Source organism: Myzus persicae, unplaced genomic scaffold (assembly GCF_001856785.1).
Source record: "Myzus persicae strain clone G006 unplaced genomic scaffold, MPER_G0061.0, whole genome shotgun sequence".
NCBI classification, from domain to species: domain Eukaryota; kingdom Metazoa; phylum Arthropoda; class Insecta; order Hemiptera; family Aphididae; genus Myzus; species Myzus persicae.
In genome coordinates this window covers 297,450-325,449 of record NW_019102414.1, presented here as the reverse complement: position 1 = coordinate 325,449, position 28,000 = coordinate 297,450, and the positions used below count along the sequence as shown (strand labels likewise).

At 30.1% G+C, this 28,000-nt stretch overlaps 4 protein-coding genes across 6 annotated transcripts; 1 reads left to right on the top strand and 3 right to left on the bottom strand.

Moving 5' to 3' along the window:
- Positions 1 to 18: 18 nt before the first annotated feature.
- Positions 19 to 10,985, bottom strand: LOC111032029 (histone-lysine N-methyltransferase trithorax). Of its 3 annotated transcripts, none has more exons than XM_022312191.1 (17): positions 10,184 to 10,985; positions 9,761 to 9,892; positions 9,009 to 9,171; positions 8,759 to 8,941; positions 8,408 to 8,701; positions 8,072 to 8,347; positions 7,251 to 7,349; positions 6,997 to 7,057; positions 6,830 to 6,938; positions 6,541 to 6,747; positions 6,355 to 6,477; positions 5,191 to 5,313; positions 4,967 to 5,128; positions 4,796 to 4,908; positions 581 to 4,709; positions 363 to 509; positions 19 to 263 (listed from the first exon to the last, which is right to left on the bottom strand). In XM_022312191.1, the coding sequence occupies exons 1-17, from the start codon at positions 10,343 to 10,345 to the stop codon at positions 90 to 92; spliced, it is 6,657 nt and encodes a 2,218-aa protein (XP_022167883.1). In that variant the 5' UTR covers positions 10,346 to 10,985; the 3' UTR covers positions 19 to 89. The 3 variants fall into 3 exon arrangements, with proteins under 3 accessions (XP_022167883.1, XP_022167882.1, XP_022167884.1); XM_022312190.1 differs by having other exon boundaries at positions 7,251 to 7,373; positions 10,184 to 10,345; XM_022312192.1 differs by lacking the exon at positions 7,251 to 7,349.
- A 5,766-nt stretch (positions 10,986 to 16,751) lies between these two features.
- LOC111032044 (DNA-directed RNA polymerase II subunit RPB7) lies at positions 16,752 to 20,623 on the bottom strand. The gene is made up of 7 exons (XM_022312217.1): positions 20,407 to 20,623; positions 20,229 to 20,338; positions 19,647 to 19,857; positions 19,362 to 19,427; positions 17,607 to 17,678; positions 16,949 to 16,982; positions 16,752 to 16,869 (listed from the first exon to the last, which is right to left on the bottom strand). The coding sequence occupies exons 1-7, from the start codon at positions 20,416 to 20,418 to the stop codon at positions 16,856 to 16,858; spliced, it is 519 nt and encodes a 172-aa protein (XP_022167909.1). The 5' UTR covers positions 20,419 to 20,623; the 3' UTR covers positions 16,752 to 16,855.
- A 154-nt stretch (positions 20,624 to 20,777) lies between these two features.
- On the top strand, positions 20,778 to 22,933 carry LOC111032043 (trafficking protein particle complex subunit 5). The gene is made up of 4 exons (XM_022312216.1): positions 20,778 to 21,252; positions 21,320 to 21,446; positions 21,690 to 21,872; positions 22,728 to 22,933. Exons 1-4 carry the CDS (start codon positions 21,086 to 21,088, stop codon positions 22,824 to 22,826), a joined length of 576 nt encoding a protein of 191 aa, XP_022167908.1. The 5' UTR covers positions 20,778 to 21,085; the 3' UTR covers positions 22,827 to 22,933.
- LOC111032045 (up-regulated during skeletal muscle growth protein 5-like) lies at positions 22,591 to 25,591 on the bottom strand. The gene is made up of 3 exons (XM_022312218.1): positions 25,437 to 25,591; positions 25,190 to 25,283; positions 22,591 to 23,175 (listed from the first exon to the last, which is right to left on the bottom strand). The coding sequence occupies exons 2-3, from the start codon at positions 25,280 to 25,282 to the stop codon at positions 23,083 to 23,085; spliced, it is 186 nt and encodes a 61-aa protein (XP_022167910.1). The 5' UTR covers position 25,283; positions 25,437 to 25,591; the 3' UTR covers positions 22,591 to 23,082.
- Between the last annotated feature and the right edge of the window lie 2,409 nt (positions 25,592 to 28,000).

Below are 28,000 nucleotides of genomic sequence, written 5' to 3'. Positions count from 1 at the left end.
ATAATAAGATCTATTGAGTATATCAAAAATATATAATGTATTTAGTGATAACTGATTTCTAGAGCACAAAAATATTTAAAAAACTATAGTTAATTTAGATATTTACGACACTTTCTTGAAAGACAATGGCACGTGATTTTATCTTCCTCTAATGGGAATTTATAGTCATATGTGAGTTCTTCGCCTTGCAGAAGTTTTCTTTTAGCCAAAATCATTATATGCTTTTTGCCATGGATTGTTTCAATTTTAGAATGGCAATTGGGCTGTTGGATGAAAATATTTCATTAGATCATCATATTAAAGTTTAAGTTCCTTGTGTTTTAGGTAAAACACAACATTTAAGAATATAATGATATATTTACCTCACATGAGTGATTAATAAATCTAGAAGAATTTCCATTCATAGTTGCATCTACAACAATATCCTGATCGATCCTGAACATGTAACAATCAATCCCTTTTTTATTATAAAGTCTCTCACGCACGTCGCTCACTTCTGATCGAATAACCTGCAAGGATAAAAATGCAATTGATAAGTAATAAGTAAAAATAAATTTAAACATCAACAAACAACACTCACCTCCCCTGTATACTCGATGACATACTCCCCTTGTTCTATGTCCCTCAAACAAAACAATCCACGCCCATGAATATCTGATCGATATACACCAATAGTACTGGTCAATGCTTTGTTCATGTTTCTGTACTTCATCTCATTGGGCAAGGAATTAGCACGGCGACCACCAAAGTCTTCATTATTTGCTGACAACTTTGGAGGTTTTCTGTGCCTGGAAGCTAACCAGCTAAACATGTCATATCTGTTTTTTCTAACCACTATTCCTGTACGAGCACACCCTGAATGGTTTTCAGTAGTAGAGCCAACAACATCAGCGCCTTTATGGTATACTGGTTTGTATTTAACAAATTCTTTGGCGCCCGAAAGTTGTTCTAAGAGGTACTTTAAAAAATTATTGCTTAGGCCTAAAGATCGAATTGCTGATGTTATATCACTTGCATATGGATTGCTTGATGATAATTGGGGCATTTTACGTTCATTCCTAGATACTTGGACGGCATCAAAAAGTTTTGACCATATTTCAACAAGTGAACGATCTTTACAGAAGACACCATCAGCAGAACTCATTTCAAACATTAGGTGAGGCACTGACTGTTCACGTTCTGCTGTAGATGAAGACCATTGACGGCCTGGATATGTTTTATGATGGATAGTTTGTGTTTTTAATTGAGATGAGTTTTCTTGGACACTGGAAGTAATTTCTTTATTTGAAGCAACTGTTTTACTTTTATCGTTATTAACATTGTGGAAATTCAACAAAATACTTTCATAAGTGTTGGAAGATGAATTTATCACCATTTGTGATTTATCATTTCCAAAATTATTAGGTGATTCTGTTTCTACTTCCATAGGTTCGTAATTTATCAAAGATTTGTTCACTTCCATTGAAGTACTTGATTGTTTATCTGAATTTAATATTGGTGATGTGTTTATGCCTGTGACTAATGTAGATGAATATGTTTCTACTTTAGATATGTTTGATATTTTTTCTACATTGCGTACAGGTGGTTGTGGTTGTTCTTCCAACTGTTGCATAGCTAATGGTTTTTCTGTTTCTAATAGAGATGATGGATTTTCTGAATTTATAGGAATATGTACACCAAATAGTAATTGAGGGATTGATGAATTATCCAATTTTTGTAAATGTAGAGACTGAGTATTTCCCCCTTTTAAAAATGAAGAATTCATTTTTTCTAATTTTCTAGAACTAACGTCTTCAGTTATCTTTTGAGAAGGTAACACTTTTAAGGTTTTTACTGCAGAATTTAATGGTTTGAGTTTAGTTTTTAGAGATGACGATGAAGCACTTTCTAATTTCAATGCACATGGTGTAACATTTGACATAGCTTTAGGTGGTGATAAATAGCCTAATTTTATCGGAGAGGACTCCATGAATTCTGTATGTATTGAAACGGGCATCACTTCATTTATATCAGTTTTGGAAGGTTTAACATTTTCTGTAATATTTACAGGAGTTGCTATTTTAAATGAATGTGGTAGTTCAGCACACTTTGGAAGAATTCTCTTTTCTTCAATTCTTCTAGGTGAAATTTTATGTTCTTCGATTCTTTTTGAAGGATATGTTTTCATATTTGGTCTCTTCCATGGTTCTGGATTTACATTTCTCATGATATTCATAACACCAAACGCCTGATTTTCTACAGATTGCACTAAGCTATTAGGTATATTTTCTTTGGTATCATAACATTCAGTTAATCGCAACTTGCGATTAGAGTAGACTTTAGGCTGAGTACACATCACTTTACGTTCAGTTTTTATCTCAGATGTTACATTATATGACCACTCGTTTGAAATTGTTGGCTCTGTATTAATAATATAAAACTGATTTGAAATTGGTTCAACGGGTTTAGCAGGTTGGTAAATTTGAGGCGATTGTGTAAAAGTATAATTTGAAGCCATAGTAGTATATTGATCCAATCCAACTATCATGGGTTGTGAACTAAATAGTAAATTGTTACTCTGAGAGACATACATGTCCAATGGAGGACTGTTTAGAACTACTGTAGTGGGATCAACAACTGATGGTTGTACTATTACAGTTGGCGGAGTTTGGTATTGAAAACATGGCATGACAGATTGTGTTGGAGTACTGTTTATTGTTATGTACTGAACATCAGACACAGAAGGTTGAACAAATGAAGTGTGAATAGGCTGAAGTATGACAGTGTGAGGCGGTTCTTCTTCTTGATGTTGCTGATGATGTTCAGATTCTATTTGAGTGGCCGGAATATAATTTTGTTGAAGCACGATATTATGATCTTCTACTCGTACAACTACTTCTTCTAAAAGTGGGGAACAATCATCTTCAATTATCTTGTCAGATTTGTCGTCATCACTGGATTCACTTTCACTATCGATCTCATAATCAAAATTACAATTTACTAAATGTCTTTCATAACTCACACTAGTCCTATATGTCCGATGACATCTATTACATTTAACTGGTTGGTCATTTGTGCAATCATCAATGACATCAGTCAAATTGTCAAGTTGATATAATTCAAACTCGGATTCACAGTCACTTGAATCATACAGTCCATCAAATTGAGGAATTGATTTCGGTTTTAATCCGTAGCTATTAGAAAATATTTCCATTCTACAAGTTTCATCAATTGTGGATTCAAATTCAGAGTCTGTATCATAGTTTGGGTAAGCAAAACAATCAATACTACTCTCCATTTTAAAACGTTTGGCTTGAAAATTGGAATCAATTGGGCATTTTCTTTTTAAAGCTTCATAACACTTTTGTAAGTTATCCACCTGAATGGATGTAAACAAATTAATATCTAAATCTTGTTTACCGTCTTCGTTTTTGGTAAGATCAATTTCATTTTCTTGTTTGTTGTGATCAATAGTGTAGTTAAGTCTGTCAAATTTTAACTTTTCTACATAATTTTCCATCTTGGTTGTCCAATTGTACTGTATTAATTTCCAAGGTTCTTTTGTTGACCAGTAATATCGTTTGGCTTTAAAATTAATTGGCAAAATAGATTCATCACTGTCCGATAGAAATGGATGTAAATGTCCAATACAACTAATATACAATGAACCAATTAAAACATGAATCTCTGAGCTTTCTTTACGCTTTTGTTTTATGTCTTCTTGTTCTATGTAAATCAGTCTTTCTAATGTAAAATCTTTAACACTACAACGAGTATCAGATGCGTGATTATTACAGTAGACAGTTTTATTCTCGTTAAAAACACAAAATACTTTTCTAGCACATTGAAAATGATATGTCTTCACACAATTTCGATAACAGCATCCAACACTTGCACCTTTTTCATTGCAAACTACACATCGAACAAGTTTACCTCTAGAAAGAGCTAATTGAACGTTTTGTAAAGATCCATCAATTTCTTCAAAGACTTCAGAAGACCATAAAGCACAATTAGCATGGGCCCATATATTATCACCACAATAAAGAAGTCTTCCTTCTCGCATTGGAATGCCTTCGCCCAATTTCTTACAAAATTGACATACTCTTGTATCTTTTATTTTTGGAGTCAAATAATAATTATTTTCATCATTACCAATAATATCCTGTAGAGCTTTTATATCAGAATTAAGTAAATTAAATGAAAATTTAGGGATGAACTTAGGTGGACTTATGATTGGTAATGTATTTGATGAATAGGAACTTTTACGAGGAGAGTTCTTTTCAAAATCAGAGCTGAACCACGGAAAAACATCAGAAACAATTTTCTTATATTCTAACCGAAGTTCAGGCACATTAAATTTATCAATAGTACATAACATGTCATCGTTAAATTGACAAAGGGATTCATATTCGTTATTATTTACTTTCTGTTTTATTGTGACTAGTGTTGGGGTACCTTTGGACCATCCTTCCAATCCATGACAAACACATTGTTTAGGAATTTCATCGGTAGTTTTATATGTAGCAACATTAGGTCCATCAAGTGATGGAAATTTGGGTATGACCAATTTTTTACAAACACAACCTGGTGATTGCTTTTGAGGACTCCATTTAATAAGATCACATGTTTTTTTATTTTTTCCCAGAATTAGTAGAACAGTCATAAAACCACTCTTTAATGCTTCATCAACATAAACTCGCCATGGAATGGTGCTATCAGTAGTACAGTTTCTAAAAATAAAATTGTTTATTAAAATGATAACAAAATACAATTTATATATAAATTTTGACCACAAAATATATATTGTATGACTTACTTGCAAACATACTCTATAACTTCAGGTAATGTACTCAAAACTTCATATTTTTCATTTGATAAGCCTTCACACTTAGAATGAACCCAATGTTTGCAAGTTGCACATTCCATCATCTACAGTAAGAATATTATTTTGATAATCATTCAAAATTAATAATCAGGTATACCTTACCTTTGTTTCATAATCATCAGTCTCGTAACATTTTTGACATAGAGGACAATAATTACCACGTTGTCTTAACTGAAAACACATTGAACACAGAGCTAAATTGCCAACAAAGTAATCAACTCGAGGTACATGACAACTTTTGCATTTTCTACAAGGTGGACAAGCCTACAACAAAGTATTAATGAAAATATAAGACTTAACAAAAATATTTGTAATATCTATATTACCCATGGCCTGTTTCGATCATTAACAATTTTGTCCACAAGGCAATGATCATGATAGGAATCCTTACATCGCTGACAAGTTAATTTTGGTCGTGTTGTACCTCTACTTTGACAACCTTTACAAACCTGTAAAAAACCTTAATTTAGATTAGATAATAAAAAAACCTAGACAGATCCAAGTTGATCTGTTATTTAGTAGGTACTAGGTGTAGACCATTTAAATCATGACAAAATAGATGGATATTATAACAGTTGTAATAGTTTGTTTCAGTATGTGCATCTCTTACACTTTTGGCCAATATCGTAGTTCTCGACACAATCAGATAATTGATTTTTGTCCATCTTATATAATACGTAAGTATATGATTGACAGCTAATAAGAAGCAAAGAACTACAATATAGATGAAGTAAAGATCAGGGGATGCACATCAAAGAAACTTATGAAACTATATTTTGATTAAGATCTATTTTGTTCAGGTTTAAAAATATGTCATTGATTGGATCACTGAAATAGATGAGTTAAATTTAAATTCAATCACAAAACATATACGTGACTTTGTGTCAGACTGTACTATAAGAATATTTTCCAATATATTTATATTACCTACTTTAAATAATATTTTTTCATATTACGAAAGCTATTATATAAAAATTGTATCAACATTTATTGAAAAAAAACTAAACAATTCAAAAATGTCAAATGACTCAAAAATGAGGCAAAACAATTTGAAAATGATAATATTTAGGAAAAAGTATCATTTGTTATGCCACCTATTAAGTTGTTTATATATTAGTTTCCCCAAATATTTTAAAAAGTACAGGGTTTTTTTCTTTTTACACCAACATTACAAACTAGATTAAATTTTCTAGGTACTAGAAATCACTTTTGCAATCTAAAATTGAAGAGCTTTCTTAGCCCCAAAAAGATATTAATAAATAAACACATATTTTAGTGAAACTGATGCATTTATACGCTCACGCCTAACAATCTAAAATATATTTCATTGATAAAATTATTAATTAATATTTTAAGTTTAAAAATGTATAGCCGCGGAATTTCAGAAAATAATCATATACATATAAACCACACAACTAACAAAAAAAAACTTTTTGTTACCTTCATGTTTTCTATTAAAATAATTATTAATAATCATGATTTCACTTTACCTTACACTTCGGACATGTCCAACTAATTTTTGACCATTCACTTTCATGTGATGAAATCCCAACACCAACTCCATCAACACAAAACTTGTGATAAGGTTCACAACAAGAAATGCAGTGGATCAACTAAAATTAACCACTGTGATAAATATTTTTCTCAAAATATGAAAATATGCTATATCCATTTACTTTTTCCATTCCAGCACTTCCACATAAGAAACACACTGCTCGTCGAGGTATTGATAGTGGCTCAGTTCCCACAATAGCAAACCCATTTTCTGCAATTCTATCTGGGTCATAACTTTCTCGAAAATTCAAATCAACAGTTTTGTCGTCTTCAGTGTTATCTATGTTTGCATTTAGATGATCTTGCATCATTAGATCTTGAAGTGTTCTCTAAAAAATTAAAACCATAGGTGTGATATATTTTTTAATAAAAAAAACTAATAACTAGTAGTAATAGTTTGGGATTATTCACATTTGGTTGTATAGATAAATACAAATCTTGTTCATTATCTATAGGTATTGGCATTTTTGAACATTTTAAAGTATTGGATGATTCCATAACATTGGTAACTTCCACAACACTAAAATTAAAGTCTCAATAAATAAAGTAATCTTGTATAGTTTATGTTTAAATTTTACCTTGTCATATTTTCATCAGTTTTAGTATGCTGGGATGAACTTATTGTATCCACTGGTACCACTAATTATAAATAAACATAGTTATTAAGTTTTACATTGCAAATACACTGTTTAAATGCATATAATTATAAAAATGTAAATAAGCCAAGTTGCATAAATATAAATATTTTAACATAACCAATAATTATTGTATTTAATATTTACATAATTAGTTTAATATAAATTAAGCATTTAAATACATATATTGGTGTTACCATCAACATCTAGAGAATTTTCTAAGACATTTCCAAAGGTAGCAAGGGTTTGTCCCAAAACAGACTCAGCAGTGCGACACACATGTTTAATTCTGGGTCCTTTTGTGTTAAAATATTTGCATTCTTTATTGAAATATAAAAATAATAAATATACAATTGATATACAGATTCTTAACACATTCAATGCCACATTAGGTCATACGTAGTGTGCCCTTTAAAGTGGCCACTTTCATATTTCAAATTATAAATGATAACAAATGTATACCAGTCAATGGTTTATACCTTAGGGCTTAGACCATATACTACGGATAGCTATTTCGCCAATGTAAAAAATTAAGACACATATATAAGCAATTAATCTCTATATTAGATGCAAATGTGAGCATGCGTGAGGCAAACCTACTCATATTTAGTTGTTTGGTTCTGATTTACTGTCTGTTTTATATTTAAACTCATAATTTCAAATAGATGAATACTCGAAAATTCTCTTCTCTCACGCAAATTTATTCATCTAATACAGAGACTTGTCAATTTGATCTAATATGTACTTCAAATTATTGGTAAATGGATCTGTCTATAGTATGTGACATAAATTTTATAAGCACAAAAGTGGTAGAAAATCAACTGTTTTTAGTATTTAATTATCATATACTGAATAACAGACCAAATATTATAACTGTTGGACACAAGCTGTTCATTTTAAGTAACATTTAAAAATATATAAACTATGACTACCATAAGGCTAGCCAACATCTAGAAACTACTGACATCAAACAACTGAAATTGGCATTGAACATGTTAAGGAATAATTTTAAGCATACCTTTAGTTTCTAATACGTTGGATGTTGCAGCATTTATTGATCGTGCAGATGAGACTCGTTTATTGTAATTTGGTTGAACATCTCTACAAATCTCTACTTTTTTAATTTTTTTTTTCTTTATTTTACTATTGTTAAATTTTTCTTCAAGCTTCGGTTTTTTTCTACCACATCCTTTTTTTGCATTGTATTCTATATCTGAATCAGACTCATCAGAGAATTCATCAATATCATTTTCACTACTATTCAACTCGTCATTGCTTTCATCACTGTCTTCATCTAAAAGAAACAGTTTTATACATATATTATTTGATACACAACATATATCAATTTTTTTACTTTCTAAGGCCTTATCGATCTCATTCTGAAGTTTATAATCTCCTAAAATCTTTTTTTGAAGATTATTTTCTATATTTATGGTCCATGGATCTGTTTTTTTCAAGACCCACATAAGTACTGGAGCTATTTCTCTTGGAAGCGTATCTAATAACCGTTGAACAGTCATTTCTGGTAACTTTAATCGCTTCAGACACATTTGAAGCCAACAAGCTTTACATCGAGAATCAGTAGATACAATTCTTGTCACACCGTTTTGGGATTTAAGCCCAATTGGAATACGGCACTGTCCTATACCTAAATCAAAAATATATTTCAATAAAAAAAGTCATTGAAAATAAATGACAAATTCACCTCTATCATTATTACAGCGATTAATGGAATTTTGATTTTCAATTGATTTCGCTATAAACTTTCTGCACGAATCACACATATACGCTCCGTATTTTTTGGTTTTTGCAATTGACTTATAAAAACGAATAACACCACAAATACCACATTGTACTTCGCCGCTAGTTTGGTTAATATTCAGTGGACCTAAACCCATTCACAGATTAAAAACTTCAAATAAAATATATAATTGTTGAAAGAAATTAATAATTACCCCCTTTGCATGATTTTGCAAAAGTATAGTTAAGATTGTCATCCAAACAGGATACAACTGAAGATAAAGTGGTACTTTTAGTTGCAGTATTAGGTTCACATTTTGTGTTTTCATCTTTTTTAACTTTTGGAAAATCCATTTTACTTATAATACTAGGTTGAACCTACAACATAATGATTTATATCATACTATTTACTATGACATCTAAATATCATTGCAATAAAACAAATTTTGAAGTATAAATTACACAAATAATTTTAATTCACAAAAAAAATTAAAATATTATAATTTGATTTTAAAGATAAAATTTGAATTTAATAAAAGAATACACTTAACGATGTCTAGTGTAATAAAATGTCAACTATGGCTTTTAAATAAAGCTAGAATTTAAAAAATTATAATAATTAATGTTTTAGTATTTGTATAATGTGCAAAAAAATGTATGATAAACAATTAAATATAAATTATGAATAACTGAATATAATATTAGGTAGTGAACATTATATTCAAAATAAAAATATCTAGTTTTGTTTTAATTAAAGTGATTTGCATTCTTGACAGCAAAATTGTGAACATGGTTAAAAGGAGAACCCTAAAAAAAAAACTGGTTATACATCATCTATTACGTATCTCAAACAAAAGTCAGTCTTTTGTAACATTTAATAAAACAGTAAGAGTATGATCAGTGATTCTTAAAAATTATAATTAGGTATAAAATCTTAGTTAAGGTACAGAAACAAACGAACACTTACCACAACAGTGTTGGTGCTGTACTTGCTTTGTTGGTCGTACGGCCCAGCATTTCGATCATAAGTCTCTCTCGTCCGCAGCTTATCGGCAATTTCGTCGCAGTCACTGTTGCTGAAACCAATGAACTCCTGTTGCTGCAGCCCACAATAAAACAGGAGTTATTACAATAATATAGCGATTATAATAATAATAATAATAAACGATCGCGTTATCACCGCGGGACAGATAATAAGAAATCCTTTCTCCGCCAGCGGGAATAGAGCGGGATATGAGCGATTGTGATAAGGAACGGGCGGGGGTGCACTCACAGATTAAAAAAACATTAAAAAAACATCGAAAACCGATAGACCCGGAGACGGACTACCGCACTCTATTTTGGATTGTTTTGCTATCGCAGTCGCGCTGTTCACCATTGTTCTACGTACCTCTTCGTCCTTTTCGAACGTCGTCCGGAACACGTTGAGCGCGATGGATATCAACCGGGCGTTCTTAGCCTCGACGTCCACGAAATCGGACACGCCGACCCGGATCATGGAGCGCTGACACCGGGTCTTCGGCGGTTTTCCGAGAAACCTGGACTTTCCCATGTTATCGGCGCATACTATCGCTCAGACTGAGGAGGCCCGTCGCGCGATCCACCTGGCGTAAATTAATTCTTCCCAGGCGGCGCAGCGATGGGAAGAGAGCTATGGCGAACGAGCGAAACGTATAAACAAAAATACAGATACAACACTTTTTCGCGGTTCAAACAGCGCGATTTCAATAACAAATATGAACCGTCACCGTTGCGAGCGCAACATCATTGCGGCGATCGCAAAGCAGTCCGGCCGATCGATCTGCTCGAAAGTCGGCAAAAAAAAAACGTAACCGCGACCTACGACGCACCGCGATAACGGTGTTGCTATGCAGACATAATGTACGATTGTTATAACTTGTAATGTTCAATATTGTATGAATTATTATTCGCGGCGCACACGCACACTCCCGTAGTCACGTACCGTACGATCGCAGTAGGGCACGGGCACACGGAGCGAGCGCGGTAAAACGGAAAATGACGGCGCGTCGGCGCCTAGCTTCGACAGTTCGACATTCGACACACGGGCGACGTTTTGACGTCACGTGCGCGCGCGGCACCGGGCTTGCGCGGTTCGGTTTGCCCGGCGATGGAGGGAGGACATTGCGCGCGCAAATTCGAGACGGACGCCGAACCACACCTGTGGGGCGTAGGGCCAATAAGGGTGATCGACGGACAATGAATGAAAGGGAAAACGTTTAAACTTCAGACGTTGCGCTCGGTGCCCACCGCTCCCCCCACGACCGGAACGCGGGAAAATCCCTCGTCGCGGCGAGCAGCTGTTGTAGCGCCGCGGGAGAACCCCTCCCCCCACCCCGTTCCCCATCAATCGACGTCGCGGGCACGGCCGGAGACGCCGAATCCTATTTCCAAGTGTTTTGTGCGCGTGGTAGTTGTGGACTCGGCCGTCGTGCTGCCAATCTGCCATTCTACAGCGCAGTGGGGCCATGGGACGTGGTTATACGTGAGAAACAAAAAATATTTAAATATTAAAGTCAATTCGAATGTACAAGGGCTTGCTAGTTAGACTTAGTAGCACCATAGAACATATTATTATGTTCGATTTCAGATGTAATGTGATTAGAATAATATATTGTGTTATTAATTGAATCGGTACAAATTTACCGAGTATTCGGCACTTGGTTGTATTATCACGAAAACAAGGTGGAAATATTACAAAAATAAACGCAGAGTACAATGGCTTACGTCGATGATGGTCAGTACAGACGTTGTGGTAGTCATTACACATCGGAATTCGAAATAAAAACAATTAATCATACATTTCCTGGTGTAAGTAATAAAGTGTACTATATTAAAATATGTAAATTGTAAGTATATATTTTACACAAATTTAAAAAACTAATTGTTTTTATTTCAAGATGCTTTGTGGACTATAAAATACAAAAAATATAAGTTTCTTATTAAAAAATATTTATATTGAATTCATCATCTATAATGATTGCTTGAAAGCTTTCTTATTAATATCTGTGGAAACAGAAACATTGAATGATTTGAAGTTAAAAGATATTTTGGACATTATTAAAAACTCATCTTAAAAAAAAAGGTTAGGTATACTTTAACTAAATTATAATCGTAAACATCAATAATAATTATAAGATTTAATTTGTTATATTATTACGTTAGTGTTTCTAATTTATGCCTATGTATTAATATATTTTTAATTTTATTTTTAATTAGTATAGAAAAAGTTCCTTAAATCCTAATTCTTATAGAATGTGAAGGTAGAAACAGTATTAAGAAACATGTGATATTTTTTAAATTTTTGTTGAACCGTTAAATGTAGGACGTAGGTAAATAGGTTGCTTACAGGGAATAGTGGATCGAAACCTTGCTAGTCCCTGCGGCTACCTATATAACTTATAAGTCAGTTAGACTGTACGGATATAAATGGCTTAATATGCCTTATTTTAAATTTTAAATTTTAAAATTGGAATCTAGAGATAATGGTTATTCTTTTAATTTGATTATAGAGCGTAATGTATAATTAATACACTATACAGTGTCGAATTATTTTTTCGAGAGGAACCAGGGGCTGGTTCTGGAATCTTCCCAATTGGTTGGTACTTGGGTCAAGAAGGTATTTTTGCCACAGGCCTAATTTTTGGAATATTTTTAAGGGGTCCCCTTAAAGTTTTGATGTTTAATAATTAATAATATAACAGACTGTCACCATTATTGAGCTATTTCCAAACATAAGACTAAAATGTCCCGACTAAAACTTTATTATGTGTAACAAAAATTATTTTAGTTGCGTTAGCCATTTTATGTAATACGCTATAATGCGTATATAGTATATTATTGCGGCTCGATTTTCTACCGTAGGTGAAAGTGCAGAAGATATTCTTAGATGAAAACCATGAACATTTATAACGATTTAGGAATACGTTACATTTTTAGTTAATTTGGTAACACATTGCTAAGAAGTTGTTGAAAATGTAATGCAGTACAAGTCTTTGTTCATGGGGTTAACGAGTTTCTGAATTTGAATACCGAAGAAAATAAATGCCAGTCTGTTGCTTATAAATCAAATAATATCGTCAGTTATATATGCAGGTTTGATTAATATTGCTTTGACGTTTGACGTAAAACTTGAATCTAACTTTAATATGGAAGACGTGAGTATAGGTGAATTTGTGATATATTTATGGAGGTGCTAGATTTATGTCGGTCGAAATGACTCACGTACGGCTTCGCCCCCCTCACGAGTCACGATCATACTCTTTCATAATACTACCTAACTTACTGACCTATAATATATTTATTTAATATTTTACTAGTTCAAGACTTCAGTACACATTTATTTTAACAAAATATAATAAATATTTATAATAATATAATAATATAAATAAATTGGAACAGTTTGCTTCGGAATTCGGATTTATACTTGACTCCGTGCGTTCTATTTGTAGACGGGTTTTTCACTATACTATTGAATATTGATAGACGGTTCAGCGTGGCTTATTTGTTACCTACTTATCGTCTTATAATTTATATTATACACAACTGTAATAGTCTTCGTCGATTGTTAATAATATATCATTAATTCTTATTTAAACATTTTAAACCTATTACCCAGGTACAGTCGTATAGATATTAATAAATTAACTATTAATGTATTATTCTATAAATATTAAAGCTGGGACATTTTTGTCTATTTACGGACATTTGGCCACCCTTTTAATGAGACCCATATAATAATCATTCTTTAATTATCTAATAATTTTGAATGAATTTTTCGGTTTAAGAATCTGATGATAGTAGATTGCTCCAGTTTCCAACTCATATATAATATATATATATAATTGTTTCAAATTTCGACAAAATACATAATAATTTCGAAAATTGTTGGAGATTCATAAAAATTTTTTTTTTTTCTAAGATTTGAACATTTCATTCAAGGTTCCTCATAAACATACGCACAATTTCTTTATAGGTATTTAAAGTTCAAATTTTGATCAAATTTATCAAATTTAAAATTTAAAAATATTTTGTAGTTCAAAATTTATAAAACGTTAAGTTTTTGTGCCTAAGAATTGAAAATTTAAAACAAGGCTTAATGTTTTTCTTTAATCAAAAGATCTAAAAAATATATGAGCACAGTTTTTTTTTTAGTTTTTTTATGTGTAAATTTGGACGAAATTACCATATTAAACAAACCAAATTAATGGTTTAAGTTATTTTGTTGCAATTTAAAAATATTGTCCATGAGTACTTAAAACGTTTAAAGTACATTACTATATTTTATACACCTTATGACTTTTCAAATGTTTTTTTTTTTGGCAAAAATGAATTCAACCTACCGTATTACTAATGGCCAAAAGTAAATAAATTACTTTAATCACAATAATACCATCAAAATGTGTCCTAAATAATATCAAATATTTGATCTGACAGAATTCAGATGTGAACTTCGTTATTGACATCGCTCAGACTCGTTTATCGTATACAATAATTTTTGTATCATTGAATTCAAATTTATAGCCGTCTATTACATTAACCCACTTGTAACCTGCACAGCAGAGCGACATCCACCACCCGCTTTTTTTTTTGCTCCTCAAAATACGTTTGCCCGTGGGCTCTCACGGTCTCCTTTCAATTGTTTTTTTCATTAATTTAATTCGTTGATTTTTGTCTAAATTTTTAAACCATGACGCGATATCTCAGGGACCTCTGGCTAATGAATTAATTATTGTGAATTTTTTTATCGGAGATTGTATTGAGTGCGGTCTTCAGCGCATGTGGCATGTACCTACTATATAAACCATTTTATCTCAATTTTGATTGTACCTCTTAAAATAACTCCTTCCGTGTACTCGTGTTCTCCTTTTAATTTTTTTTTTAAATTTAACTACCTAGTTGATTTTTTTAAACTTTGACCAGCTCTTTCATGAATACCTCAGATTAATTGTTTGATAATAAGCTTATTATTTAATTTATTACTATAGTTTTAAGTATTTGTTCAACTGGATTTAAATAGTTTTACTACTGTATTGTAATAGTAATTCCTTAATAATGTATTTAAAATCTAAAATTAGTCCAAACAAGCAATAAACTATATTATGTGAAGTTGGTATAGTGTGTTACTAATTTTAATAGTATTTTGGAATTAATGCCATAAGTTGTTGAACATTTTGTTTTAATTTAAAAAAATTTCATACAGTTAACCCCCCATTGTCTTATCGATTTTTCGTTGCTTTCAGATATTCTTGTATTTGACTGTGTACCAGGTACCTATAGTATAATATAGTGCATCGTACATGCGATCGGATACATGTATCATACATGCAACATGCATCAGTATATACTCCGTTAGAAGAGCGAATGTGGTTACTTCGCACATACAAATGGAGCTGAGCAGTTTGAATTTAGGTGGTTATGTGGTGAGGTAAAACTAATTTTGGATTGTGCTCAACCTCTTTCGGTTTCAAACGAAGGATAATTTCAATGAGCTAAAATGTAGTTTCTCGAGATTGAACACTTCGGTAATGTACCTATTTTGCCTATACAATTCGCCGGGCATCACATTTGTTTTGTGCGAATAATTGAAAAACATTGACAAAAACATTAACTAGCTATCCCAGAGATAGTACTTTAGAGATTCATGTACCCAGTACCTACTATAGAATATTAACTAATTTTTTTTTTACTTCTTGAAATGTACTTCTTGCCTGTGGATGTCCAACTTCTCTTTTCAATTTTTTTCTCGTGATTCAATCCCTATTTTGTATTCATTAATTTAATCTAGTTGATTCTTTTATAAATGTGTTTCAACATTGAGCAGCTATCCCTGGGATTACCTACTTCGAATATTTATGTACTTACTATATCTATCTACTATCTACAATCTATATAACTATATGTATAAATATATATACAATGTGTTCCGCCGTTCCGGGGCGAAGACTTCGCCGCGAAGTGACCCGTCGCCGTCATACGAAAGTATACCTAAAATTATGAAGAAATAACTTTTAAAGTGGGGGTATAACTCTTTAAATTTTTTATAAGTCGTAAGAAATTTAAGGTTTTTTTAAACCAAACCTAGGTACCACGGATTTTTTTATGTTTCTCCGAAACTTTTCAACACCTTAATATAATTTTTATTTTATAGCTGTTTAATTATCCTATCAACCAACAAACGCAATCAAACCAGAATTAGCATAATAATTATTATTAAATTGAAAAAAGGAAACATTTTTTATCCAAAGAAGGAATTTTTAAAAATAAATCTCGTATCACTCAAAATAGTCAATATCTGGTATGGGTCATTTTGTTGTGTATTATTCTACTGAATAATGCCTAGAGTACCTCATAAGTTTGGTTTTCATATCTTTCATAATCGCAGAGTTATACGCAGCTGAACATTACAGGTCCTTTGTGATTGTAATTATTGGTAATTTATAATTTTATTACTAATTCTTTAGTACTAATTTCTACTAGTTAATGCATATTAATTATTTTTACTACTGTAATTTATGATCAGTAAGATGTAGGTATCACTTGCGACCAATTATAAATAAATAATAAGTTTTGATAATATAATACATATTAATAATTTTTATTGAACTTTGAGTATTATTTATTTAGTCATTAAAACTACATTGTATCATCCACATTGAATATAATATTATTAAAAAATTTCTACAGAGATCATACTACAGTCACAATGTTGCTGGTAGAAGACATACAACAATATAGGTAGCCCAAATTATCTATGGTATTAGTTGTACAATATGATTTTTTAACAGTTAAAAGAATTGATCCAAGTATTGAATCATCACCATAATTTCTTATCAGTTTCCAGAATCAAATTGAAAGTACATTTTTTCTTGAGACTTAACTTTGGTTTTCTAATTGTTGGCGAGGAAAACTGCCCCCTCAGCTCATTTAAAAACACTAAATTAATTTTACATACAAAAAAAATTATTTTTTTATTTTTTTATTTTATTTATACATTATATACAGTAAACAATAAAAAAAATTAATTTGATGTGTTCTTGTCTTCTTAATGGATTAATCCTGAAATCATAGGAAAACATTTGTTGTTAATAATAATATAACTTAAAGTGCCTTTTTTTACAATCAATTTGGTACCAACCTAAATAATCGTCCATCAATGTACCGATAGCAAACTGTAAAACAAATGTTTCATAATTCAAGACATTTCATTTTAAATATATTATACTAAGACGTTATAAAGTTTTAATGGATTTTATTCATAACCTTCATCCATCCGACTATCCATTTCCCAACAATATTTTTTTTATGGATCGTTCTATATGTGTAACTTTTTATTTAACATTTTGTTACAAGCTGAATCTTAATTAATACACTAAAATAATTAATTCATAAATAAATGAGTATTCTATCTAAATTATGATCAATGAACCCTAGCAAACTAGTAACCTAATCTAGGTAAAAATGTCAGGGGTATAGTCGTCCAAAATAAACTGTCTTTGGTAAAATTATAATGAATCAAAAAAAGGACAAATATACAGACGAAGTAGATTATTACACACACTAGTATTGATAACACTGATTAATATTAAAAAATTAACAGTTCTTATTTGCACATTTATAATTCTACAATACAATACAGGACTATTATTATTTTTTTCTTTATTAAACTGATCATTATCAAATTCTAACTGTTATCATATTTATTTATCCCTAGTAAATAAAAGGTCATTAACCAGTAATCAATTTTTTTTTAGACGCATTGTATTAAATAAACTAATCTATTTTAAAATACATACTATTCCAGATGCATCAACACGTGTTCCAACAATTTTTAATCTTATTGTGTCTTCTGGTTGTATTGCTATATTCTAATAACAAAAATAAATAATATAGTACTATATGATACAAGAAAAACAAAAATAAATAATTATTTTCTACATAGGAAATATGGGGCTTAATACTTTTGTAAATTTTACATATAATTTATTTATTTGCTTATCAATATGAAAACAGATTTAGTCATTTCAAAATAATTACAAACAAAATAAAATTAAATAACATGTAAGACAAACAAGAAAACAACTTCCGAAGAGGAATAACAAAATTGACATTGCTGAATATGCAATAATACTGGAGCATCTACATCAAAATTTAATACATTTTGACAATAAACTAGAGTAAATACAATTAATCCTTCTATCATCTTAAGATTTTCAATTGAGGAAATGAAGAATAGGTTACAGGAATAATAATGTGGAATACATTCAAATTTTAAAAGAAGTGCACAAAAAATGAGAAACACACTCAAGCTGAGACTCATCAGTTAAGACTTTGTAAGTAATAGTCAGTGGTAGAATGAACTTTTTATTTCTATGAAGTATATATTTAAAATAAATACCCAACACTAAGTGGATGGCTTACCCCCATAACAACTAAACTCAATTTATAAAAGTACATAAATTAGAAAAGAGTATCAATAAAATGCACACCTACACAAATTAAGCGGTTGCTTTAGAAAAATAGCTATTCACTACTTCACACCATACTCCGAAAAAGAAATAAAAAATTAAAAGAATTAATAGAGAAAGACAACTTAAAATTAATGCTAACACAATTAACAAACAAAGCTCTACAAGAGTTTTGAATGACAAATTTACAATGTGTAGACGGAAATACAATTTATTGTCAAATACAAAATCTAAATACTATCCCATTTTTAGCTCAATAGTACATTTACTACTAGCAATATCTCTCGTAAAAATTCCAAAAAAAGTATCTTGATTTAGCCGATTAGGTAAAACATATGGTCCAATAACTAAATCATTTATCATTCCAGCCCAAATATAAATTGAAAATTGATGTTGGAATGTTGCTGGCCATTGAACATGGGGATTTTCAACCGCCCAGACATGTGCATTACGATAATTAGTTATACTTGTTCTGGTACACGTGGCTTCATCCGTTCACAAAATATGTATCAAAAAATCCAATTCTTCAGTGTTTGCGAAGGAGCCACATACAAAAAACTGATCTTGCTGCGCCATCCCCAAATATTAAATTGTGAGTTCGACAAAAATGATATGGATCTAAATCAACTATCCCAATTAATATAAATTAACCCCGTCAATAAAGTTATCAAAAACTATATGATTACAAATTCTTATATAAGTCATAATATCACATTTTAATATACATTATATTCAAAGAAAGGCCCAACTTATCTGCCCGTTGAGTCATTGAATTGATATCTTCCTGGAGATGCAAACAATAAGCAATATAAATCACTTTAAAAATAAATTTATATTGTCAGCAAAAATAAGAAGCAGACAGTTACTCAAGACTTCTGGAAGACCATTTACAAAGAAAGCAAGTAAAAGCGGTATCAAATGCCTACTTTAAGAAACATAGAAGTAATCAGATTGCAGTATTGCACACCACAAATTGGTGGTTTTCTCACAACTATTTTTAAGAAAGAGTGTACATTTTATGTTTTTTAATAATATAAACAGTATTATGAGTTATTATGTATAAATCAAGTATATGTTACATACTTCTTCTTTCGATTTATAACATGGAGGTGAAGTATTCGGACAAAATTGCAGCTCTGATGGTATGGACTGTAAAAAATTAGTAAAAGTAGGTTTTAATTAAAATTAATTCAGCATTTTAAAACAAAAGATATCTATGATAATCATTAAATAATAATGATACAAAAGTTAAATAAGTCAATTATTTTATTTGACTTATGAGATATAGTCAGTTACTATACACATATGAATAAATCAAAACACTTTTGTATAATATTAATTAATTTAAAGTAGTAATATAAAACTTACATGATGAGATATAAAACAGGAAAGTGGTCCAATTTCTGCAAACATTCCTACTTTGTTAAGTTGAGTAACTACAGCTTCCAAAACTTCGCCTTTGAAAGGTCGGAAAACAATAGCTTTATATTTCACGGTGTATACAACAAATCCTTGACCAGGCAGAATTAATCCGCAACCAATATTGTCAATATGGGTAACAGCAATTACAAATCCATACCTTGAAAGCATAGAATTTGACATAAAAAATATAATTATAAATATATTTCAATTCAGTACTTATAACTTATAAGATTAAATAAATGGGCTATTTTATACCTATTGCCTCATCTGATATTATAAAAAATATATCTAGTCCTGTTGTCATAGTACAAATCATCACTAGAGCACCTTATCCACTTATTAACTTTCAAACATAAGAAATGTCATTGATTCTTAACACAAAAATCCAGTCAACATTTAGAAAATTATATGATATTAGAAGTGTCAAGTATTCAAGTGTGACAATTTTATAAATGTATTTAGTTCTTAAGTTTGGTGCATTTATTTATTTTATATCACAATAAAAGATCAGTTTAAAAAATTACTCACTTTCCAGTACACGTGCCTTCGACTTCACGATACAACTTTTGTTTTACTGTGTCTAATAACTGTGGACCGAAGTACCGAGGATGAAGCAGTACATCGTGTTCCAGTGCAATCTAAATAAAAATATACAAACAATATTATAGTTATTCAAACGTATACTCATTGTGTTTTGTGAACTTACATGATAGAACATTTTTTTGTAGTGGCTATTTACACGTCTGGCGCAAAACTATCATAAATATTAAATAATATACAATTTCCAATTATGAAATAATAAGATAGTTATAAATTGGTTTAACGTCAAAACTAAAATTAAAACCGGCGCACCGCTCGGTAAATTGAAATCGTAATTCGTAATGTGTAAACCCAACTAAACCGTAAACAATAAAAAAAAACACTGCCGGAGCGGCTTATCAACTAGAGTTAAGAAAATCTGGTTTTTGTTTACAACATCTTTGAACACAATTAATTTTGAGTTTTAAACAGCATAAGATAGTACTATCTTAAATCGTGGTTCAGACTGATAAATGATAATTAATATTTAATTTTCCAAATAATTTTAAATAATAAAAAGTATTTGCCATATATTTTAATATTTTAATCTTAATAATGTTATTCCTGTAAATCCTGATTCGTGAATTCGTAGTTAATGTTGAAATAGTATAAATTAAAATTATCTTACATCTAAATCAAGTTTTATAATATATACCTGCGGTATATAATTAAATCATCCATCCATTCATAATTTAAAATATAGTTCAATATATTATGATACATCGTACAATTTTTGCAATTTAAACCAAATCAACTAACTATTCTTTATTAAAAATTATATTGCATATTGACTACCATTATCAATAATGAACCCTATTCAAATATCAAATATGAGGCAAAAAACAAGTATACTTGACAAGTCTATAAGCAAAGGTAAAGGGGAAATCAACATGAACTGTTTCGCATTGATGTTTTCTGAACTGGTACAGTACTGTCAGGGGAAGGCACATACTGTAAATGAGTTACAAATGAGGTAGGTACTTACAGATTTAAGTTAAATTGTATCTTTCGGTTCACAAATTAAATCATTTTTTTTTTAGATTGTCCGACTTGGGACAAGAAGTTGGTACAAAATTGATTGATTTACATTTCTTACGTGAAAAAAACAGCAAACGTGAGATAAAACTGTTAAATATGCTGTTGTTTATTAAATCTACATTTTGGAAAGTATGATGGCTAAGTTTTTAATATTTTCTCCATTCTTTCCTTGAATTGAAAAATATGTATGAACAATTCAAATTTACAAAGATTTTTTGTACCTATGCTATTAATGAAAATAAGGAGGGGCGGGTTGAAATATATTTTTTTCATTGAAATGGTACACACTATATAATGATGTTCTTGCAATTCAAGTATTGATTTAAGTTAGTTATTTGAAGCAATTAGAAAACACAATTATTAAAATTTCAGAGTTTCTTTGGTCGTGAAGCTGACAAATTGGAACACTCAAATGATGATGATTCTACTTATTATATAATTGAAAAAGAACCATTAGTGAATAAATTTATTTCAGTTCCTAAAGATAAAGGTAATTTGAACTGTGCTGTGTTTGTTGGTGGCATAATTGAAGGAATACTAAATTCATCGGGCTTTGTAAGTACCTATTATTTATACTTACTGTTAATTTTATTTATTTGATGAGATACTAAAAACAGTTGGTTAATTAAATTTATTCAGTTAGCTAATCTTGAGATACCTATCATTTAAATAAATTTATAAAATATTTATGTACTTACAAACATGAACCATTTGGATAAATAATAATATTTTGTTTTCTGAAATTGTTATTCCTTATTCATTACTTCTATGTTTTTTGCTTTGAATGGATTTTATTATACTTATTTCGTCCTCAAAGGTTTCACTCTATATTGCAAGGGTATAAATTATTTTTTATTGTTTATCTCTTATCTTTATACAGACCAAAAAGTTGGGAAACACGAAACATATCACCCACACCCTATCGTAATAAGTTAACACATTTGAACTACCTATATCTACCTTATTTGTTTTAGACACCTGCTGATGTGACATTCTCTTAAAAATAATTGTTCGCTTCTTTTCAGTATTATTTAAAAAATTCTTACCTTCATCGTATAATAGTAAATTGGTATTCTTTAGCATAATATCGGTCTTAGGTTCAAATGTTCGATAACAACACAGGTAAACAGATTCTTCTACCATAAACATTGTCCCCCTTAAAATTATGAACATAATGCAGTGATAAAATATGTTAAAAAGTTATTATCTTCTTACATCATGTTTGTAATTGTACATTCTAAATATAATAATAAAACTGATTACAGACACAACATAGAATCATCTTGTTTTATTCATAGTTATTTTTATATATTCATATCAGGTTCTTGTTAACAAAATGTCAAAACATGTATGTTATTTTAGTTCTTGATCAAATAACTATTCTTCTATTTATATTTTGTTATTTTATAGAATGCTAAAGTCACTGCACATTGGCACAAAGGTACTACATATATGGTAAAATTTGAAGACCATGTTATAACAAGAGACAAACAAATGGATGAACGTTAATTTAATTAAATCATAGATCTATTTCTGTTTTGCTGTTATCCGTACGGTGTATATAAATTTGTTGTAAATTAAACATTCTCTTCCAAGTAAACTGAATACAATATAAACATTCAAGCTAAATAAAGAACATTGCAGTATCTTTATTTTATATGATTCCTTAATTATAATTCTTTTTATATGAAATTAATCTTAAATAATAATCAAAACATATAACCTAAATCTAAGAAGCATCTCTAAAATTAATTAAAAATTGTATTCAAGACGAAGAACTTGGTTTTTCTGCTTTTGGGCTGCGCAGTTTGTATAATAGATATCCAACAGCAATGGTTCCATAGGTCGCACATACAATCTGTAACAAAAATAAAAAGGTCTTGGTTTACTTTTTATAATTTCAAAATGTTATTACATCATAAACATATTGACTAATCACAATGATGTACCCCACTACCCTATACTCAGAAAAGTTATGTTGATTATGGAGGAATGGGAGGGTAAATGCAAAATTATGGAAGTTTGTTTAGATATATAAATAGATTATTATTAGTATTATGTATATCCATGGATAGTTATCCAATAAAAGATTTTATGTGAATAACTTATAGTAACAAGTTTCAAACAAAATCAAAATTCAAAATATAATTGTAAATAATTTTAAAAAATTGTACAGGTGTACTTTTCTCACAAAATACTAAAATAGTCCAAGATATTATGTTAAAGAAACTAAGTACTCAAATAAAGCAACAAAACACTCCCCGGTACATTCTTGCATTTAAAGAATTGTTATCATTGTTATTTGTTCACTTCCCTCAAGCTGCATACACTCAATGAAGACATACAGAAACATAATCAGGACTCCACGTTTTAGTATTAAATTATTAAAATTTAGTTAATTAAACATAACCTAATGTTCTTAACAAATATTTTGTTATTAAAATAACATTTTTACTTTACACTTTACTCTAAATAAATGAACAACAAATTATCCTAGGTTCTCTTAAAACATATAATGAAGTTGATACAGATAATTCCAATTAAATAAAAAAATTAACTTCTTCATTTATTAATTTATTATTAAAAAAAATATATATGCTATAATAATATTTAGAGCTTTGGATATCATGGTAAAATATACAAGTTACTGTGATAATGACAACTAATTAGTTTTAAAGTATATTAATTAGAGTTAACATACATTAAAACAACAATAATATCATAAAACTATTATAACTGTTTAAATCAGCGGTTCTCAACCTTTTTATATTTGTGTACCACCTGCATAGTTGGAACATTTTCATGTAAAACTCAACCAAATAATCATTTCTTTTGCTTATCAAAAATGTATTCACTACTGTACATTTACAGAATTTTATTTTATTAAAAGCTACAAAATTATGAAAAATAAGTATTTTAAGCTCAAAATTAAATGAAATACCTATGGACAATTTTTTTTTATATTATTCTTAATATTAAATAAGCCAAATAATATTTAATGTGAATAATGATCCAGTCCATTCCCATTATTTATAGAGGGAGGTACTCTTTGTATACCACAAGTTGAGAAGGCTGTCTTAAATAACAAAATAACATCAATACACATAACATAATATATAAATATATTGTTATTAAATGATTGGTTATGATTTTAATGTGTTACAGAAGTAGCAACATTGATTTATTACCTACTCTTAACCAAACCAAGAAGTCATTGGTATATGACTATTGGTCACTGTTATATTAATCTTAATTGATTAACATCTTCTTGTGGGGAATAATGTCGCATTTACAATTTACAGAACAGTAGACACTGAATTATTTTTAATTTATACTACAAAATGATGCCCACCATCAATATTAAACAGTAAAATTCAAGTTCTGTTCCTTACCTTTATCTAACATTTTAAACTAATTACTTTATCAAACAAATGAAGATAATTATAGTCATAAGTAAATAATTTCAATGTAGACTTGCAGGAATGCCAATATTCAAATATTTATCATTGCCATAATAAAGTTTAATTTATACCTCATACAAATATACTATTTGCCAAATATTTCTACTATAAAATTAGCTACCTTAAAAATCAATGAACCTTTTTTTTTCACTGTATTCTTATCAAAACACAATATATTTTTTATTGAAAAACTAAATACTTGTTATATTACCGTATTATCATTAAAAAAATACCATATGAAAATAATTAATAAAACCACTTCTAAAACGTGTGTCAAAAATTGTGCAGTTGGATACTTGGATCCATTATACCAAAATAGCAGTATAGAATTTCTTTAGAAAGATCAACCCATGACCTTGAATTGTCATTGAGTTGTTTACAAAAATTATAACTAATTTAATTAGTACTTACGTTAACCCGTCCCTTGGTCGTAAGAGTGTTGAAGTATTTGCCGACACCGGTCAATTTTGCGATTTCGGCTGGGTCTCCTTCTTCATGTGCCATTCTGAAACGAGCAAGTGCCAATAACGAAAAATTAACATCAAAAGAAATCGGAAGTTCAGAAATGGAAAATTAATCACGAGGGAGGATTGGTGGATGTTTTATTGACAAGACATGCAAATATAGCGAATTATTTTTAATATTTAAGTGTACTTACTTTTCTTAGTGGATTACAAACCGTACGAACAAAAAGGATTACAGAATTTGATTTACAAAACAGTAAAACACACACGAGAACTGGGAGTACTTTTTGTAGTCGATTTCCTTATCAACATAAAATATTGCGACGAGTGAAGTAAAGTCAGCCGCTAAGGTGATTGGTACTGCGGCGTGTGGAGGGGACGACCGGGACCAGAAAAATGGTGGATCGACGAGATAACGTCAAATCATATGCGTACAGTGCAAGCAACTTATTCTTGGTCTTAAAACTAACAGTGCTAGTACGTGCTAGGACTAAATAATCTGTAATCTTTAAAATATCTTCAAAAATAGAGGGTACTGAATACTGGATAGGAAGGTACTAAGGTCCTACCTACGTCCTACACGTTTTTGAATCTTCATTATACTGTTATAGGTGTGCATTGTGAATATTAACTAACTTGAAACTCATGTCGATGTCTTATAATAAACTATGAAGTTATATTTTAAAATGTCGAACCTTAGCCTTTAATAGTAATCAGTAATAACTAATCACAAATTCACACTAAATAAATACCCATATGGCTATATATTATAATAACTAGCTGAATAATCCGGCTTCGCCTGTGTGCCGGTTTTTGTGTTACCTTTACCTGCCTATAAGATTTGATTTTATCAGTTTTTATGCTACAGGTTGCTTTTAGATGTATTGATCCTAGCTCGCTAGGTTGCCCGTGTATTTTAAAAACCAGAAATTGGTAAAAAATTAGTATATTTTGGTATTTCGAAGACAAATTATAGACGATTCTAATCGGAGAAATGTTTAAAAAAAAGGGGGCCTACAGAATTATAACTTACTATATAGATTTTTGGTTAAAAAAAAGGTTTTGCATATTATTTATGACTATTATTATTATACTTAACAACACTATTCTTATTGTTACTAAAATTTGTATTATTATTTATTAGATCACCTTATTTTATTAAAATAGAAGTTTCTAGGAACTCTTTTAAAAATAATTAAGTTTTACAATGTCGTTGTAACATTATTAATTATTATATACATTATGGTGTTAAAAAACTCATCAATTGACATATTGTATTCATCTCAATTCTCCTCTACATAAATAGTATTTTTAGTATCGCATTTTGGGGCTAACGTAACCTAGCTAACTCTAGAACATACGACGCAGAACTGTCCATGTGAAAACCATTCTTCCTTCAAGTCAATGCCAGCCGTGCTCAATATTATTGTCCTTCAGACTTGTTAATAGTTATAACAAAACAAACTTTGGGAGGGAACTGTGGTATTAACTTAAATGTATTTGATACTTGTTCGCAAGTGGTGAGTGTCGTCGACCGTCGTACAAAATATGAACTATGAAAGCTTGGTACGTGTGCTGTGCGAGCGAACGACAGCATGCCTATATACCTACCCCTAAAATGCCTGTATGCTTCGTCGATTGTGGCAAGCGCGATACCTTATCTTAATCAGTAATTGTTATATTTTCTTTCAATTTATTAAGGTATGAATATCAATGATGGTGTACAAAGTATACATAATGACATAATGTTAAAATAATGCGCATTTGCTACAAAGTTTACTGGCATACCCACAAACACTACAGAGTACAGAATCACTTATGACACGTGCCACCTTGATCATTTTAAAATCGAAATATAATTTCAGAGACTGATCCAGTGGGGGCCTAGAGGCCCATGCCTCTCCCTAGAAATATTGTTTCCCAAATTATTTTATTAACTGTAGTTACAGATCCTGATATAACTATATTTCAAATTACATGTATGTCTGATATTATAATATATTTTTTTTCTTTTTTTTTTTTATAGCTTTTATTTAAAAATCTAGCTCAACAATTATGATACATAATATACATAATATATTATTGTACGTATCATTCTGGGGGGCACAAAATAAGTAGGACAGTGATTGAAATGTTGTAATTTTAAATTGACAAAAAATTGTGCTCTTCCCCCCCCCCACCCCCAGATCTTTGCTCTGGATCCAAACCTTAGTCATTTTATATATAAAGATAAATATTATAAAAAAATTTATAAAATTAATGGCCTCTACTTCTGAGTTGTTTGAAGTTGTTTGAATATTATTTCATATGCAATCACGAAAATCTCAATCCTATATGATAAATTATAACCCTTGATAGTTTCCTACTCATATAGAATATTAATTATTTGGACAATTAGGTAGTAAATTATTATATTTATATATGTATACGTTCTAATAATATAACACCATAAACAATTAACAACTTAACCATTTCATTGCAGACTGCTGAAGTGCTGAAGCATAAATATCTGTACGACCGTAGTACCTACTGAAGTCATTTTCTTTTATAATAGTAGTCCCAAATTCCCAATCTATGGACAATATGGAAATATGGACTGTTATACCTAATAAATATGAATTAGAAATACAAGTATAAAACGTCCGGTCTTCTGGACTTGGGACGATAGCAGGAAGTATAAAATGTCCGTGATTCAAATTGGGGTACCTACATTGTCCAAATTAAAAAACTACGAACCACGATTTCGTACAAAATAAAA